This window comes from Brachycentrus maculatus, unplaced genomic scaffold (genome assembly GCF_059751285.1).
Source record: "Brachycentrus maculatus isolate JH-2025_06_01 unplaced genomic scaffold, ASM5975128v1 h1tg000113l, whole genome shotgun sequence".
NCBI lineage: Eukaryota > Metazoa > Arthropoda > Insecta > Trichoptera > Brachycentridae > Brachycentrus > Brachycentrus maculatus.
The window spans coordinates 318945-336327 of record NW_028280866.1 but is presented as its reverse complement, the minus strand read 5'-3'; the positions used below and the strand labels follow the sequence as shown (position 1 = coordinate 336327).

Genomic DNA, 17383 nt, shown 5'->3' with positions numbered 1-17383 from the left:
CAATTAATACATCTAGTCATACATGCCCTCCGATTACGTAGACTTTTGACACCACCAGATTTTAGGTTCCGATTGATCTAGTCGTGCCGAGTCTTTTTTAGTCGTCCTCGTTCTGTTCTCCCGTTCACATTTGCCAAATATACTTTCTTAGTCATTCTCTCGTTATCCATTCACTCCACATGTCCATACCACCTTAAAGACCTTTTCTTAACCTTTTCAATTATCCATAGTTCAGCCTTACATTCCTTTCAAATATCTTCATTTTAAAACATACAACGATTTTTCCACACATTCGTCTAAGAAGACACATTTCAATGGCGCTGGCTCTGCTTTCATCCTTCCTTTGCCAATTCCATGTTTCGATTCCATACATTGGTGTCGGTACCAGCACTCCGTTGTCCTGGCATATTAGCTTCCATGGACATTCAATATTGAAAATTTGTTTATACGCGTTAACTAGGTACATATGATAAATAAAATAAAATAAACAAATTTAAATTAAATATCTATTTATTTCCAATATCACATATTTGTCTTTCAAAAATCGCAAAATTGCAAAAAATCATTAAAATACATACAATAATTAAATGAAGCAAAATATATTATAAAACTCACGAGGCATTTTTTCCCTCACTGTTTTAGTTTTTACGGAATTGAAGGAAATACATGTAGTATATTTTAACTTAATAAAATCCGACTATTATTTTTAAATTAAATTTCATTTTGTAAATACCACTATTTCTTAAAATCTATTGTGACACGATGTAAAATTGATAGATATTAGCCTCAATGTGACCGCTGAATGAATTAATGAAACAAAATACATAAGTATGTATTATTTAATAATAATGTTTCTTGTTCATAAATCTGAATTTCTCCACTTAGGAGTTATTGTTACATTTCGACATCTCATCATTATTATGGATGTCCGGGTATTAACAGGGCTTATGACCTGTCATAAGCTGGTTACAATACCATAACTCTGCGCGGGCGTAAATATGTAATACGAGATTCGCCATTATGGCATATTTGTGTTTTTCATTTCATTATATAATCCGGCAGTCACTTTGTGGTAATATTCATTTTTAATTTAAATTTCACTTGGTATATACGACTATTTCTTCAAATCTATTATGACACGTGTTTCGATTTTCATTTGATTTCACATATAACAACAATAAAGTAGAAATCCTAAAAGATTAAGCGCGTTTACCATTACACTACGGAGGCGGACAATTTTTATATTTAAAGTTACTTTAATGTCTTGTAATTTATTGTCCACCTCCGTAGTGTAATGGTCAACATGCTCGGCAATCGTTCTGGATGTCCCGGGCTCGATTTCCAGGGGGGGTCAAATAAATATAAGTGATTTTTTCACTCTAATATTTATTCAATATTACCCTGAACTGGTGGTACCTGAAGCGGAGGGCGAATCACCTTTCCATCATGTGTTTATGATCAAGATAACACTGCGTTTATAGGATGCTGTGCCCTATGCACCATTGGGATGCGGATAAGGGTAAAAGAGAGAATTCACGAATGAAAATTCGAAGCAAAAACCTCGCTTTCACAGGTGCTTGAAAATTATGCGGAAATGCATCAAAACACGTGCCATGATAGATTTTAAGAAATATCGATGTTTACCAAGTGAAATTTAAATTTAAAAAAGGATGAAATATGTTTTTTATCGATTGGCAGATGTAGAAGTTTGTCTCGAGGTGGTGGCAGGGTCCGCTCAGCCCTGCTGCTGCTGCACGGTGGCTATGCACTGGTTGAACTTGGTCGCATAGTCGTAGGGCAGCTCTCCCGAGCAGCCGTAGCCGCCCTTCTTGTGGATGGCCATGTGGTCGTAGCAGTTGATCACTCCGTCCTTGTTGCAGTCCTGGGAACAGAGACAGGACGATTGTTTTAAAACTATTTTAAAATTGTCAAAACAACAGAAAAAAGCTATGCAAATGATTTACTTCACACACGATTACCGAAATTCAATTCGGCAAGAAGTTGTTTTTTCACATTTTGACAACTCTTCATAGATGATGTAGAATATGGAAGTCTGGGCTTATGACCTGTCAAAGGTTGGTAAAGTTCATTCCTTTCAAGAACGTCATAAATCAAAAAACCTCATTTTTCAGGAGAACGTTTTCAAAGTTTAAAAATATAACAAAATGCATTAAAAATAAATATCAAGCCACTTATGTAACTTTTAAGTGTGCAACAAATCTTTTTAGGTACAATCTGAAGGTTTTTTCTCCATTTGAAAAATATTAAGTATATTTAAAAAAATAATTAAACAATACCTTAAAAATAAATATTGAGCCACTTATTGAACTTTTTACCGTGCAACAGATCTATTTAGATAAACCTGAAGGTTTTTTTCTCCATTTGAAAAATATTTTGTACCTATATTTAAAAAAATAATTAAACAATGCCTTTTCTTCAAAATGCAAAAAACAACATTTTTGTTGTTTGTTGAAGTGGCATGAAGTTGATATTTTCAATTAAGGCATAAATACAGCTTCTGAATTTTGAGTAATGTGGTAGTCAATCATGGGTGACTATTACACAGCGTATTAAGTGATCAATTCAACTAACCATTGACGGGTCGTAAGCCCTGAAATGCCCAGACTTCCTTATGCCTCTTTATATATGTTCAGAAAATGAAAATCTTCGTTTATTTCAATTTTGCTTCAGAACAGCGTAACAATTGATTTTTTTTTATTAATTATCTAATTGGTTTAATTGATCTAATATGGCGGCTAACTACAACACAAATATAATCTCAATAAAAAAAATCTATGGATTGAATTGAAGATTTCCATATACCTAATAATGTTTCTAAAGAAAGAAAATTGTACGGCATTGTTTAATTCAATATTTTGTTATATATTTTATTTATACGCCATCTGTGGTCGAAAAGACAAATGTACGAGTACCTATATAATCAAAGTGCTTACAATATGATAACAGTTTAATTAACGTAATTCACTGTCCAGAGGGCGCTAGTATAGACATTGATTAATTACAGTGATACCTCACATAACGTACTTAATTCGTTCCAGGAGTAAGTTCGTTTTATGAAACGCGTCTTCCTATAACTATAAATGTTTGAAAAAATCGATTTGTAGCAAAATATTTTAACATGGTTCTGTAACATAAAAAAAACTCAGTTTTAGGAGAGTCTATCGAGGCTTTAGAGGCTAGACTTCTTAAACATGTTCTCCCCATTCGGCAAGGATGTCATCGATTTCAGCAGTTGAGATTGGTTGATTTTATTGCTCCTCCTCTTTGTCACATGAAGCTTCCCTTCGATCTTCATCAAGCTGCTGGACTAGAAGTGCTTGGAGCTCTTCGAGCGTCAATATGAAATACGATACATACAGTCCGCTGTGTGAAGCTAGGTTCGTTGTGTAAGTCGCGTAATGGTTGAACGAAAAGTTCGTAGTGCGTAGCGTTCGTTATGCGAGGCATCACTATACTTCTTTGATAAGTGGAATATTTTTTCAGTTCTATTAGATTAAAAATAGTAAAATTAAATAACGAACCTGTCCAAACTTAGCCATGTATCCCTGAACAGCCCTGGCAGCACAAATGGGCTCATTCACGCAGTTGGAGTATGCTGGAAAAAGGTTGTACCATTATTATCTTACACTTTATTTCTCAATGATTTTTTAAAGACCGTAAAAACCCTAACAAATTTGTACATAGAGCAAAAAATGTACAGTTGAACAAAAGCATTATTTTTTTTTAAACGTAAAGATTATCGATGTGAAAAAAGTTAAATCCACTATTTCTTCCTTTTAATTTACATAATGTTTGGTTTTGCCTGATCAAAATATTTATTTAAATATTAACAAAAAATGTTTGAATACAATTCAGTCTGAAGGAACAAAAACACAAGAATTGTCAGTAAAATGAAGATATACAAAAAACATGTGTTCGACCAATAGCCACTTATAGAATCGAGCCAAGGGCAGATACTTATGGAACGAAATCTCGACTTCGAACCTCTGAGATGACCGCTTAAGAAACAATGATTTCCGGAGCATGTGTAAGACGGAAGATACTAGAATAAGCACGTAAACAGAATGTCATACCACAGACCTCAAGAAATGCTAGAAAGACTAAAAGGAACTTGTCACGTGACGCCTTTCAAGGAATGCTAAAGGATAGAGACCCCCGAAAAGGTGGAGAGATAGCTTGCAGTCGATATCCCAAGGGGAACAGACGGAGGCCCAGGATCTATAGATAGATGAAGATAAAGAACAATAAATTGACTCATGAATAGTTTACCTGTGGGATCGTCAGGCAGCTGTCCGCCGTTGGTGGGCTTGCCGGCGTCAGACCAGTAGGCCCACGTGATGCGGAACAGGCCGCACGTCTCGCCGTCGCATTGCAGCGTCAGGTTGCAGTTGGAGATGGCCTGGCAGATGCAGCCCAGGCACACGTCCGTCACCGGAGGAAGACCATCAGCTGCTGCAAGCCAAAAATATATTCTCTTCAACTTCAAATACAAAATATGTACGACATATCATGGTAGAAAGATGCCTTTTTATAGATATAAATTAAATTTAAGTTTTCTACCGACATTTCTTGGTGGTTTGATTTTTATAAAAGGTGTGTTGAAATGGTTCGGGCATGTGAATCGAATAAGTGAAGAAAGTAAAACAAATTTATGAGGTGAATGTGGTTGGTACTAGAAGCAGAGGAAAACTGTAGAAAACCTGGCATGATCAAGTATTTCAAATACTTGGGCGTGATCAGGTTTACTTCCTTACTTCTCAAAAATACAAAATCATCTACCCTTTCCAAAATTTCCCCATTAATATTTTACATCCAAATCCACATTCATTTCCTTCAAAAACCATGACTTTGGAATATTGTGATTTAACAATTATTTTTTGCTTAATTCTGTTATAACGTCTAAGGTTTTTTTTATTTCAGATATGCTGACAGATACATCTCATGACGCATGTGCGTGTTAATATCACATTGAAATCAAAATGAATCCCATGATTTTTCCACCATAATGATACTAGATTTATTTACTTGTCCGATTGACCCGGATCATCTCGACCCACAGCAGTGGGAAGATCTCGTACGAAACAATGCAATAAATACACATTTATCTAGAAGACATACAACCAGTTAGTAATAAATCCAATAAAGGTAGGTAGCTAATCATGTCGAGTCCGTAAAAACTAGTACACTTACAAGATCAGAGATTTCTTCATATTGGAAAAACCCGGAATAAGAACACTCTTTTCAGTAACTCTATTTTGCGAGAATTTCTGTAACGCCCGTAGGTATCCAGGATTGTGAATCATTGTTGTTTTTAGTCCAGTCTCTTGTGCTAAATTCTTATGTTGGTGAACCAACCGGAACGATTAACAGGACTCGCCAAGGTATACCTGTCCTGACTGACGTATTATCACGACTTGTTATAGTACACTGCGAGGTGAGACCAGTAATACTAGATCGTTAGCATCTAGGCGATATATAATCAAGTCGGTTGTTTTGCAAAAAAATATATCGCTGGTCGTGAACCTAACGGGAAGACCTGTGCTGAACTGGCGAGATGATATCATGCAACACATCCCAGTGAGATGATACAATATCACAGAATATAACTAGTTTTAAATATTGCACTAGGATGTATGAAACCGCTTTCATCAGCAGTACCCAACCTTTTTTATTTGCGTCCCATCTGATAAATCCCATTTTGATAAATCATAAAACAGAAATGATTATAATTGACATATTTTTAATGCAATTAAATTAAAATTATCTACACCATGCAGGTAATGTATAATCTAACTAACTAACTAATCATCACGCCGCTTCCCCGCAGGGGTAGGCAGAGAGAATCGAACGCCACACCACTCTGTCATTGCAAACTTTCTTTGCCTCCGCTACATTCATGCATCTCCTCGTACATACCCGACGATTATTACGACTCCTGACCCGGCCGCTTTCAAGTATTTGACATACCTGATTGTGCCAAGTATAATGTATAATCTTTTAACTATAATACCAGCTTTGGGCTGAATTCGATTGAATTTACTTCTAGATTCAAATTTCCAAGCTTTATCAATTTAAACTCAGTTATCAATCAGTATTGTCGGGTACATAATGATGCCAAAAAGAAAATTGAAATAAAAATGATTTTCTATTGAACAGAATTATAGTTCATGTTATCTGAACTATGTAGACAAGTGTTTTCTATCAATTTTAGTCGACCATCTGGATTAAATATAGTTTTTAAAGTATGTAACAAAATAAAAATTTAACTTTCACATATCGCTCACTCCTTTCAAGAACGTCATAAATCAAAAATCATAATTTTTTAGTTGTGCATGTTTTCGGAATGCCCAGAAAATGTACTATATCCCAGCAAAAGAGGCATATTTTTAACTTAATATTTACCCACTACAGGTCAGAAAGTGTTGTTTTTGCATTTTGAAGAAAGGGTATTGTTTAATTATTTTTTTAAATATACTAAATATTTTTCAAATGGAGAAAAAACCTTCTGATTGTACCTAAAAAGATTTGTTGCACACTTAAAAGTTACATAAGCTGCTTGATATTTATTTTTAATGCATTGTGTTATATTTTTAAACTCTAAAAACGTTCTCCTGAAATATCACGTTTTTTTATTTATGACGTTCTTGAAAGGAGTGAGCGATATGTAATAATGACATACATGATGAATTCTAATGAATTCTAATTGAATTCTAATGAATTAGGATGAATTCTCTCGACGAGAATTTGGTAAGTTTTGAAATAACCTGAAAACCTGAAATGAATTTTGAGTGAGATCTCCACTCTTCCTTCCCTCAGCTTCTTAAATATGACAAATCCAACAAAATTTCTGATATTTTTGTAAAAATATCCCAAAGGGGTCTTAGAAAACACGTCAACACTATATGTACATAAACAGTGTGTGGTTCCTGAAGCGTGAGACTTATTAAGTAAGCCAACGATCAAGTTAGCTCCTTATTATCCTGCTGTTTACATCTCAACAGAGATGAAAAGGTTATGGAAGTCTAGGTATTAATAAGGTGTATGACCTGTCATATGTTAGTTTATGTGATAATTTTATACACATTAAATATTCACCAGTCTACTCATGATTGACAACCACACTACTCAAATTTAAGAAGTTGTATTTATGTATATCCTTAAATTGACACCTTATTTCACATCGGCACCAACTATGGTAGAGTTGAGTAATTAAGTTGGGGTTATCCTGTTGTAATACCCTATGCACTGCCATCATACATCAGATGCGAATTTAGAAAATACATTTTGTTTAGCCTTAGCTAATATTGTTTCTTGAAATTTCCGCTAAATAACCTTGCATTCTTGTGAAATTCTTGGGATAATATTTTACGGAAATATGTAATTTGAAGTATAGAATCTCGTAATAACGGCTAATAATGCCGATTACCGAAGTACTTGTCCATACATATTGGTTTTACATGAATACATTTGGAAGTAAATGGCCGTGAACTGGGTATTTAGCAATGTATTATTATGAGCTGATCTTGTGTAGTGAGGTGACATCATTACACATATATGGTACATTCTAAGGTACCTACCTTCTTATTGTAAGATGTATCAAATAACTAATAATCTTATTGGAACAAAATACCTGTTATGAAGGTGTTTTGTTTTGGTAATGACTACTATTATACGACTATTATCATAAACTTTAGTCTATGATTTTAAAGCAAGGTAAAAACAATATATAATTAAATATTTCTTTTGAATGTCATTATTGGTATTTTATTATTAATAAATAATACAACAAAAACAAAACTGATCGAAAATAATTCATCTTCTCTTGTTTTGGATTTATCGATGCCGTTAGTTCCGCCTATTAACTATAACCAGGGGCGTGCATTCCATATAGGCAGAAAAGCAGAGCCTACAAAAACGCAACCAGTACCTACCATACCTTACTAAGCAGTAGGTACCTATCTTACCTTACTACCCACCTCTACTGCCTACCCTAATTAATTCTCTGTACACGCAACTGACTAAAAGTATATATATATATATATATATATATATATATATATATATATATATATATATATATATATATATATATATATATATATATATATATATATATACTTAATCCATCTATTTAATATATAATTAAAAGCCTATTAACGAAATCTTAACTTGCAGTATACAATATAATTTATGTTCCAACCCTAATGTATGATGGAAAAGAAGCTTGGAGTTGGTAAAAGAAGGATGATAGTAGACTATATGCATCCGAAATGCGTTCTCTCAGGCGAATATGCGACAAAACGTTGTATTATAGATGTTCGAATGGTGGTATAAGAAAATAATGCAAGATGGAGATAAGCATTATCGATAAAATTAAGAAAGGTTTGGTTGAGATGGTCTGGGCATATGAATCGAATTAGTGAAGCTTTCTTTAAAAGTAAGTTAATATACTATTTATTATTAATAAAACAAATTTATGTATCATCACACAATAAGTTCAAGCTGCTAAGTTGACAGAATCAACCGTAGAAGTAGCCAGATGCACATTCTACCGCGAATGTTCAAGTTAATTGTCGTCATGAAGTATAAAAAAATGGCTATTGACTCCGTTCCTCTGAACTTACCCAGAAAATCTTCTATTGAATATATAACACCCAAATTTGACCTTGTACATTGTACATATAAACAGTACTATTGAATACCTAAGCTAGTACAATTTTAAATATACAATCTGGTGGGTTCATCTATTCCTAAGTACTTTTTATTCCCCGTTTCCTTTCTCATATATCAGTAATATCCATATTCTTGTGCTCCTCCACTTTCATCATCTGTATCTCATTAAACATATCCCACTTATAAAGCCAAGTATCTGGATGGCAAGACTAATCACCTTGCCTTCGTTATTACTTTAACACCTTGTGTAAAGTTAATAATCACATTTATACCGCATCGATCCTATGTGATACCCTTTGCACCATTTAGGTGATCATAGGGGTCGATTAAAGAAAACTCATAAAATCAAATTTAATGCGAATTTTATTCATAATTCACATTTCATATTTAGGATAGGTTTATAAGCTTGATAATATTGAATTTAAAAAAAAACATGTATTTGTATGTTATGTATACAATAAACATCCGCTACATAAACCCGACCTTGACATTTATAATGATGAATAAATCTTGAATTACAATAATTTATTTCATATAATTTAAAGAGAAACATAAATGAATCCGGCAACGAAATGTAGGTACATACATCTAACACTGTGATCATGGGATAATTATGAAGTTCATCATTCTACTCATTGCAACCACACGGTTGATTTTTAAGTAACCTTAATATTATATTAAAATTTACATATCATATTAAGATTCTTTCATAACTTTTACACTTAATAGAAAACGCCTGAATTTAAAAAAAATATCGTTTTATTATATTTTCAGTTATTATACAGTGAAAAGATCGTTACTGAGTTTATTAATACGCATATTACTTTGCGTCAAACATTGATTTGATATTTTTATTACCAACGTTTCGCTACCTTTATCTTGTAAAATATTTTAAATTATTCAAAACGTTATTATTATTATTTTAACTAATGACAAATTTGAATTTATAAACGCAGATTTTCCCCATGTTTTTTCTTTGTAAGCGTATTTTACACTGTTCAAGTATTTATATTTTAATTTGCTATTACCCCGTTTGTTAAAGGCAACGAAAATGTATTTGTATATTTAAATAATTAGATTTTATTATTATATCAAGTCGTGGGAGCCTGAGGTCACCATTGTTCAGTGCATCCTTTCGGGAAAACCGTGATACCACGCATTCAGGCTCCATAATATGTAATTGTTATGGTTTCATAACGTCATCCCGAAGGTGACACAACATAAGAACACTGACGTCATATCTTTAAAATATTAGGGTACTTCTAAAGTATTATACTAAGCACACAGGGGTATATCTGCATAAAAAATAATGGAATTACTATGACAAGATAACGCGTTAAGGGCGCACTCTCAAATATACAATTCAGTACCCGACAAGCTGCGCGAGCCACACATGTTTCCGAGCATATTTTTTAATGAATAAATTTTGATATTTGTTTTTAAAATGTTTTTACAATAATTTATTTTTTTAAAGATTCTTTTAGCTCCTTTCAATAACCCTTTTTTTTTAAAAAACGTAAATTTATTTCAAAGAAAAACTTATTTATTCAACACCTAATATGTATATAATAGGATAAGACAATGAATTCTACTTCTTTGTTCCTTTATATGTTCAATATATCGCGAAAAATCACGAGATAATGACAAAACAGGAGTTTTCAAAACGCTGAAACTATATTAAATATATGAAATTCACCTACGGGACCTACGCGATATACTCGTATTATGTAGGATACATTTTTGCATCAATTAATCATCAAACCATTTAAGTAATATGTATAATATGTTATCTACTTATATGTATTTATGTTTCAAGCGCTTCGTCATGATGGAGCCTTGTCAAAATATTGTGACAGACCGGTTTTACACTTGGTATTCATCGCATTGTGCTCTCAATAATCCGACAGGTCACAATACTTACTTGCACTGTTGTGACAGGATTCTAAATGTCATGGTAATCCATTTAACACACGCGATTGTGTCTGGTAAGTGGTTTATAATGAAAGAGAAGAAAGACATATGGTATCGGGTGATGGTGATGTGGAGAGCTGGATCGATTAATGTCTAGAATGCGAGTTATAGATTACTTTGTACTTGACCATGGATGTGATGTCATACGACCATTGTTATAAGTTGACATAATATAATCTGTAGTTTGTAAACCTGTTTTTTTATTATACTTATGGAGTTCCGCTATGTCAGATTAATCATATAAATCAGATGATTAGTAAGTAATTGATACTAGATTCGGATAAGATCCGTTCAATCAGAAGATCCGAATCACTTAAGTGATCCGTTCACTAAGACCACATCAATTAAGCGATGGATCGTTCGTCAGATGAGTAGGGAGAATTATAAACGACTCGCTGTTAAATTGTACAGCGTCGACCTTTTAAAAAAGTTCGCCGGGGAATTTTTGAGGTCTACTTTTTCTAAATTTTTCCAGGCGACCTTTAATTGTTACAGTTCGTTGGTCTGTAATTTATCAATGAATCAGTAAATATCGGTAAATCGATGAACCTGTGATTCAGTAAACTGGTTTGGGTATGTAAACTCAAAATTGGGATCTGGTCACTCCATCAATATAAATGAACGGGTCATTTAGACCCACGTTTATTAGACACTAATACTGTATGTATACCCGCACACGTAGTACCTGTTTTCGTAGACTAATTCGTAGAAGAATAGACCCATAGGTCTACTGATTGTAAAATAATCGAAAGTGATAGACAAGCGATCGAATGGTGTTACTAGGAAGATTGCCAATAAGAGTGTTAAGACATGTACATGTTGTGTCGTGGTGAGTTCTGTCCCCGATTGGGTCATCTGACCCTTAGGTCACCAAACCTGTCTTTAAAGTACATTATTACATTTAACGTAGATATGTGTAATTCAGATTTCATAAAACACATGTTCAGTGTGGTGACATACTATATATGTGGTACTCATATGGGTCTAGTTAACATTACTGATTGGTATTATTTTCGACATCTCATCAAAGATGAAGAAGAATATGGAAGTCTGGGCATTTACGGGGCTGACGACCGTCATAGGCTGGTTTAAGTGATCACTTTACACACGTGTAACATTCACCAATTCTACCCATTATTGACAACCACACTACTCAAATTCTTGGAAGTTCTGTATATATGAACCAATTTAGAAACCTTGTTCTTGAATCACTAGAACTTCACTAGAGACATCTATTGGTGAGATGTAAAGAAGCTTTTTACTAAGCAGAAACTCTTATATTAGTATGTGAGATCCGAATCCTGGATTATAATCACACACATGAGAAACGCCAGAAAATACCATTTTCATTTTTATTATTTAAGCTTATAATTTAACCAGACAATTTATTTACAACATTTTGAGTGTGTCCAAATACTTGTTCACAAAATCTGGATTATCTCCAATTACAGGAGTTATTTTCATATTATTTTTGACATCTCATCAAAGATGAAGAAGAATATAATATAATAATACAGCCTATGACGGTCGTCAGCCCCGTAAATGCCCAGACTTCCATATTCTTCTTCATCTTTGATGAGATGTCAAAAATAATATGAAAATAACTCCTGTAATTGGAGATAATCCAGATTTTGTGAACAAGTATTTGGACACACTCAAAATGTTACTGATTGGTATTAAAATATCTAGATATTTTGCTTATCTATAGCATTGTTACTTTCGGTATGGTATTCGTTACTTTTCATCTGTTTATATATCATTCCAGCTTAAGTTAATGACCAAATTGTCAAATAATAAATAACGCAATCAAATTGTTGGGTGTTTATCGTTTAGTGATTGAGGCCAAAAACCTAGTTATGAAAACACATATTGTAAAGAAGTTGTTGATTAATTCGGTTTTTATATATTATACTATGTATAACTTCCATATTACTATGTATTATGTATAAATTCCATACTTTTGTTACGCCACAACTTATAAAAGTATCCAAGATGCAATAATTAAAAATAATTACAAGGAAGTATTTAGATAGACTTAAATTGTTCGTAATGTTAGTTACGTCGTAGTACAGATTTCACAATATAAACAATGTTGTGTGTTGTCCTTTAGCCTGTTCTTCGCATTTGCCTTAATCTCGGGAATCGTCTTCCTTTCAAATGTCCTTTGAGTTTGGGGAACAAGAAGAAGTCGGAAGGAGCGAGATCGGGTAAGTAGGGTGGGTGGGGAAGAACAATGATCGAGTGTTTGACCAAAACTGACCAGTTCTGAAACCTAATTGGGTAAAAGCTGATGAAACGACAACCCTCCAGCACTACTGCCACTTCAGTTCACTTACACGGCTGTCCAAATTTAAAACACAGTAAGGGACATTTTTTTGTAGTAGGTTTTTTTTGCATTTTTGGACTGAGTAGAGTCTACTTAGTCCATAAATGCAAAAAAAAACCTACTACAAAAAAATGTCCCTTACTGTGTTTTAAATTTGTACAGCCGTACATTCACTTAGCATAAAAGCTATACAGTTTGAGGTTGTTTCTTTTCGTATGGCATGAATCAGATAGAACATCTCAAATAAGAATGGATTTTTCTCATGATGTGTTATTATTGGCTAATAAATTAATATAAATGGGGCGTATCCCTTTTTGTATCTGCTTTATAGAGCTATAATAGTAGTAGTGTAGATTCGTTTTTGTGACGTCATTCGTTTCCAACTTACAAAAAGAACGTTTTTACGAAGGCGAATTTCGCAAAATAACGATGAATGAAAATATTGATTATATCGGCTGTTATAAACAAAAAACGAGTCTAATACAATACTTTATAGGTTGGGTATGTTAAATTAGATATTCCTCCCGTCTGAAAATGATCCATTATAAAATTAGTCACTCTTGCATAATCAGTTACCAAATAGATACTGTCTACATGAAGTCTTCGCATAATAATTATTCACAACCAGAAGTAATAATTCACATTTTATTTTCCGTTAAATTTATACCGTCCTTGGATTAATTTACGATAATAATTTCATATTATTGTAGGCAACGAGATGGTGTAAAGGTCAGGAGCATTTGTTTTAGTTGTCTGTGCGTTATTAATGCAATGCCAACACTTCTAAAGTGCACCTAGCTGATAAAGAAATTTAAATATAATTTATATTTGAAGCACTAACTTTGTGATTTTCCATTTTATAATTAAAATGTAACATTGTGTTAAAATCACTTTAGATATATTATTTTAACTTAATTATAATTTCTACCGGTTTCGAAGCTAACCGCTTCTTTATCAAGACTGATTAATAGTATCAATCAGTCTTGATAAAGAAGCGGTTAGCTTCGAAACCGGTAGACATTATAATTAAGTTATAATAAAATATTTATAGTGATTTAAAAGAAAGTTATATTTTAATTATGAAATTTTAATGGATTAATAATAATACATTTTAATTATTTGCGTGACACAAGCCTCTATTTTATATATTTGTCTGCAGGTAGGATAGCAAGGCTATGAAAATTACCTCCCAAATACTTAGACTACTTAAAAACAAATATTTCTTGAATTTATTTTGCAATTGGCGAGAATCGAACCCGCGACGCCAGTTTCGCAGTCAGTCTACCCGAATATCGGTAAGCTTTTAATTAGATATTGACATCAACAAGTAATTTGTAAAAAAAATACTAAAAAGATAAGCTTTTTTTCATCAATTAGAAAAGTTAGGATGTACCTATGAAAGCGGTTAAGATTTAAATTTTGAACATAACGAATCGAAAGAGATTATGGATATCTCAATCGATGATGATGGTGATGTCGAAGAATATGGAAATCTAGTTGTTTGCAGGGTTTAAGACCCGTCATGAGTTGGCTTAAGTGACTATTTTATGCGCGTGTAACATTTACCATTCTACCCATATTGACAACCACACTACCCAAATTTTGGAAGTAGTTACATATACCTATGCTTCAATTGACACTTTCTTTCACATTCGAGTTATCGACACCATCTATGGTTGATATGAGACACAATTTAAATTTAAATAAATTATTTGAAAAACCAAAATACAGCCTGGCATTCTGTTCAAACATCCTCATAAAATATTATAATAATTTGTTTTATACAATGATGGGGATGGATAAACATTTCATTAATGACACCAATTTCTTTTTTTTTATAAATGACACGTTCAATTTGCGGATACCTTTAAGCGGGTACCTTATTTATTCCAGTAACGTAAGAACTGCATAAAGTTTGTGACTGAAAGAAGGTTCATATGCAAACTACAAGATACATCGACCTCAATGACCTTCAAATGACCTTCTGATACTGTGCGGATATACTAAATGAGCCTTTAAAATTCTACCACTAATCTCTTAGTATTGAAATTTATGTATTGACTAAAGTTGCTAAGCTTATTTTGTTTGTATTTTCACCTGTTAATGAGAACATTTGTAGTTCTCCAAACTATTAGTGTTTACATTAATAAACTAAACTAAAAAGTGGTTTTATACGAATGTTTTATTTTTATATATAAATCACGTTCATACTAAATCCATAAATTATATAAGCTTATTAAAATCTTTGTTAATGTTAGTTTAGTATTAGTTTCAAATAAAGTATTAGGAGCAATTCGTAAATCAAATTATTTATTAATACGCAAAAAAATTGAGCATATCACGGCTGGCCAAACTTCAAACACAGTAAGGGACATTTTTTTAGAGAAACATTTTTTTTGCATTTTTGGACTAAGTAGATTCTACTTAGTCCTGAATGCAAAAAAAAAAGTTTCTCTAAAAAAATGTCCCTTACTGTGTTTTAAGTTTGGACAGCCGATCACCGATTACTAACTATAATATTTTTATTGTCCGCAGGGTACCTAAAAATTACACATTTTCGAATTATCGTTATAAGCTAGCGACGTAGTGAATCCGTTTAGTATATTCAAATCACCAGGTCAGATTCAAACAAAATTCTCTGAATATTTGTGGCATTCAATGGTGAAAATGATACTACATTAGAATGAATGATGCAGTGCTGTCTTGACTGTTTGCGTACGAAATTTTGTACGTTACTCTTAAGTAGTGGTCATCCACTAGGAACCCTTATATCTATATATCCAATTTAAATACTCTCTTCTTTATACTACCTAAAAATAATGTAGAAATATTATATATTTAAACAAGTACCGTTTATAATCTTTGTATCCATTCTTTCTTATAAAGTAAATGACATTTTTAATACGACCGGATTTATTTTTCAAAAACTTGGTCATATTATACTAAATACATTGATTTTTATTTAAAATAATAATTCTTTAAAAATAAGATTAACATATGATAATTAATAATTTTTGTGGGTTATCGTTTTCATAACAAATGACCGCAATTCGCAATGCTATTAATTTAATGTGCAAAGATGGCCGCATCGAAACAGATAACAATGTATCAAAAACATGTTTACATGCTTTGGGATTTCGCCTGCCGTGGACACATTTTACAATACTTGTTTAGTAAACAATTTATAATCTACTTATTATGCAACCATGGTTACATGGCCGAATAACACGATCTATTTCACTTCTGTTATCCATTTATTTATAGATTATTTAAAATTTGTTTATTTATTTAGTGACTTTATGTATAATGAGAGTAGGCCAAAGACTTTCATTATGTAATACTTAAAGGTCTTTTGGCCAACCGTTGTTTATGCTTGAGATTGATCGTTTTGGATATTGTGGTTCTATGAAGGTTTTCGTGTAGATCGTTAATGGTGATTGACTTGTGTGCCGTTCAGAAGGGAAATATTTTTTTTGTGATATGTGTGAGTAATTTGAGAATGCATATACTTATAAGGATTATTTAAGAGCATAGTTGTTGGATTATCCAGATTTGTAATGTATGCACCTACACTGGCGAGCCTGTTTCTATGGATCAATATCTTTTAACCAATATTTCCTCGACAATAAGCTGAACAAAGAAGAAAAAAGCATGAAACGTTGCAAATCAATAAGATATTTAATGAATAAATATATACAGAAATGCTTAACCAGTCTGATATTCAATAAATAACAGAAATAAACCGAAAAAAGGGCTGGAAAATTGTTGCATAATTTTTTTATGTATTAAGCAAGCATCTTAAAAAGGGGTTACTCAAATAGTTTTTTAGATTTATATATTCCGACAGTTCGTAGATAATATTTATTGATATTTTATTAATTGTTTGTTTACCTAATTAATACGTTGAACTCGCCCGGAAAACTAGTAGGCCTTTTGAAGTACCTATCTAATATTTGTTTTTCACTAGTAAATAACACATTTAGGTGCTCTAAGACATGTAATACGTATATTATGTCTGGTGTTCATCATCCTACCTTGAGCCGAAGAGACGAACGCCATGGCCACTAGAAGCACAACTGCCGCACACTTATTGAACTCCATCCTGGTCGAGGATCAACTGACACTACTTGCAAGGAAGAAGAGAGATACGAGGACGACGCTACTCAGCAGATTGGCTGGTTGCGACTGGTTCTTCCGACGTACAACACGCCTTTAAATAGCTACAGCCTCGTACAGTTCGTCTTATTCTGACAGACTCTTTGTTTACATCGACAACCTCGATCGTGTTTATTATCTGCTAATTTTATATAAAGGATGTGGGAATTTCAATGAGCGTAACTTCAGAATGCGTCAACTGATCGGACTATATATAAATATATACTCTCGTATATC

The 17383-nt window shown here is 32.8% G+C and overlaps 1 protein-coding gene across 2 annotated transcripts; it reads right to left on the bottom strand.

Moving 5' to 3' along the window:
* Positions 1-492: 492 nt before the first annotated feature.
* On the bottom strand, positions 493-17178 carry LOC148310003 (lysozyme-like). 2 transcript variants are annotated; one of them, XM_088259159.1, is made up of 4 exons: positions 17026-17178; positions 4291-4473; positions 3543-3616; positions 493-1882 (listed from the first exon to the last, which is right to left on the bottom strand). In XM_088259159.1, exons 1-4 carry the CDS (start codon positions 17090-17092, stop codon positions 1736-1738), a joined length of 471 nt encoding a protein of 156 aa, XP_088115285.1. In that variant the 5' UTR covers positions 17093-17178; the 3' UTR covers positions 493-1735. The 2 variants fall into 2 exon arrangements, with proteins under 2 accessions (XP_088115285.1, XP_088115287.1); XM_088259161.1 differs by having other exon boundaries at positions 4291-4470.
* Between the last annotated feature and the right edge of the window lie 205 nt (positions 17179-17383).

Bases quoted from the DNA above. Each gene is read 5' to 3' on its own strand.
- LOC148310003 (XM_088259159.1), bottom strand. From the start codon at position 17,092: ATGGAGTTCAATAAGTGTGCGGCAGTTGTGCTTCTAGTGGCCATGGCG. The intron at 4,474-17,025 runs GTAGGATGATGA...TTTGGCTTGCAG, and splicing joins GTTCGTCTCTTCGGCTCAAG to CAGCTGATGGTCTTCCTCCG. The intron at 1,883-3,542 runs GTTCGTTATTTA...CTCTGTTCCCAG, and splicing joins ACATGGCTAAGTTTGGACAG to GACTGCAACAAGGACGGAGT.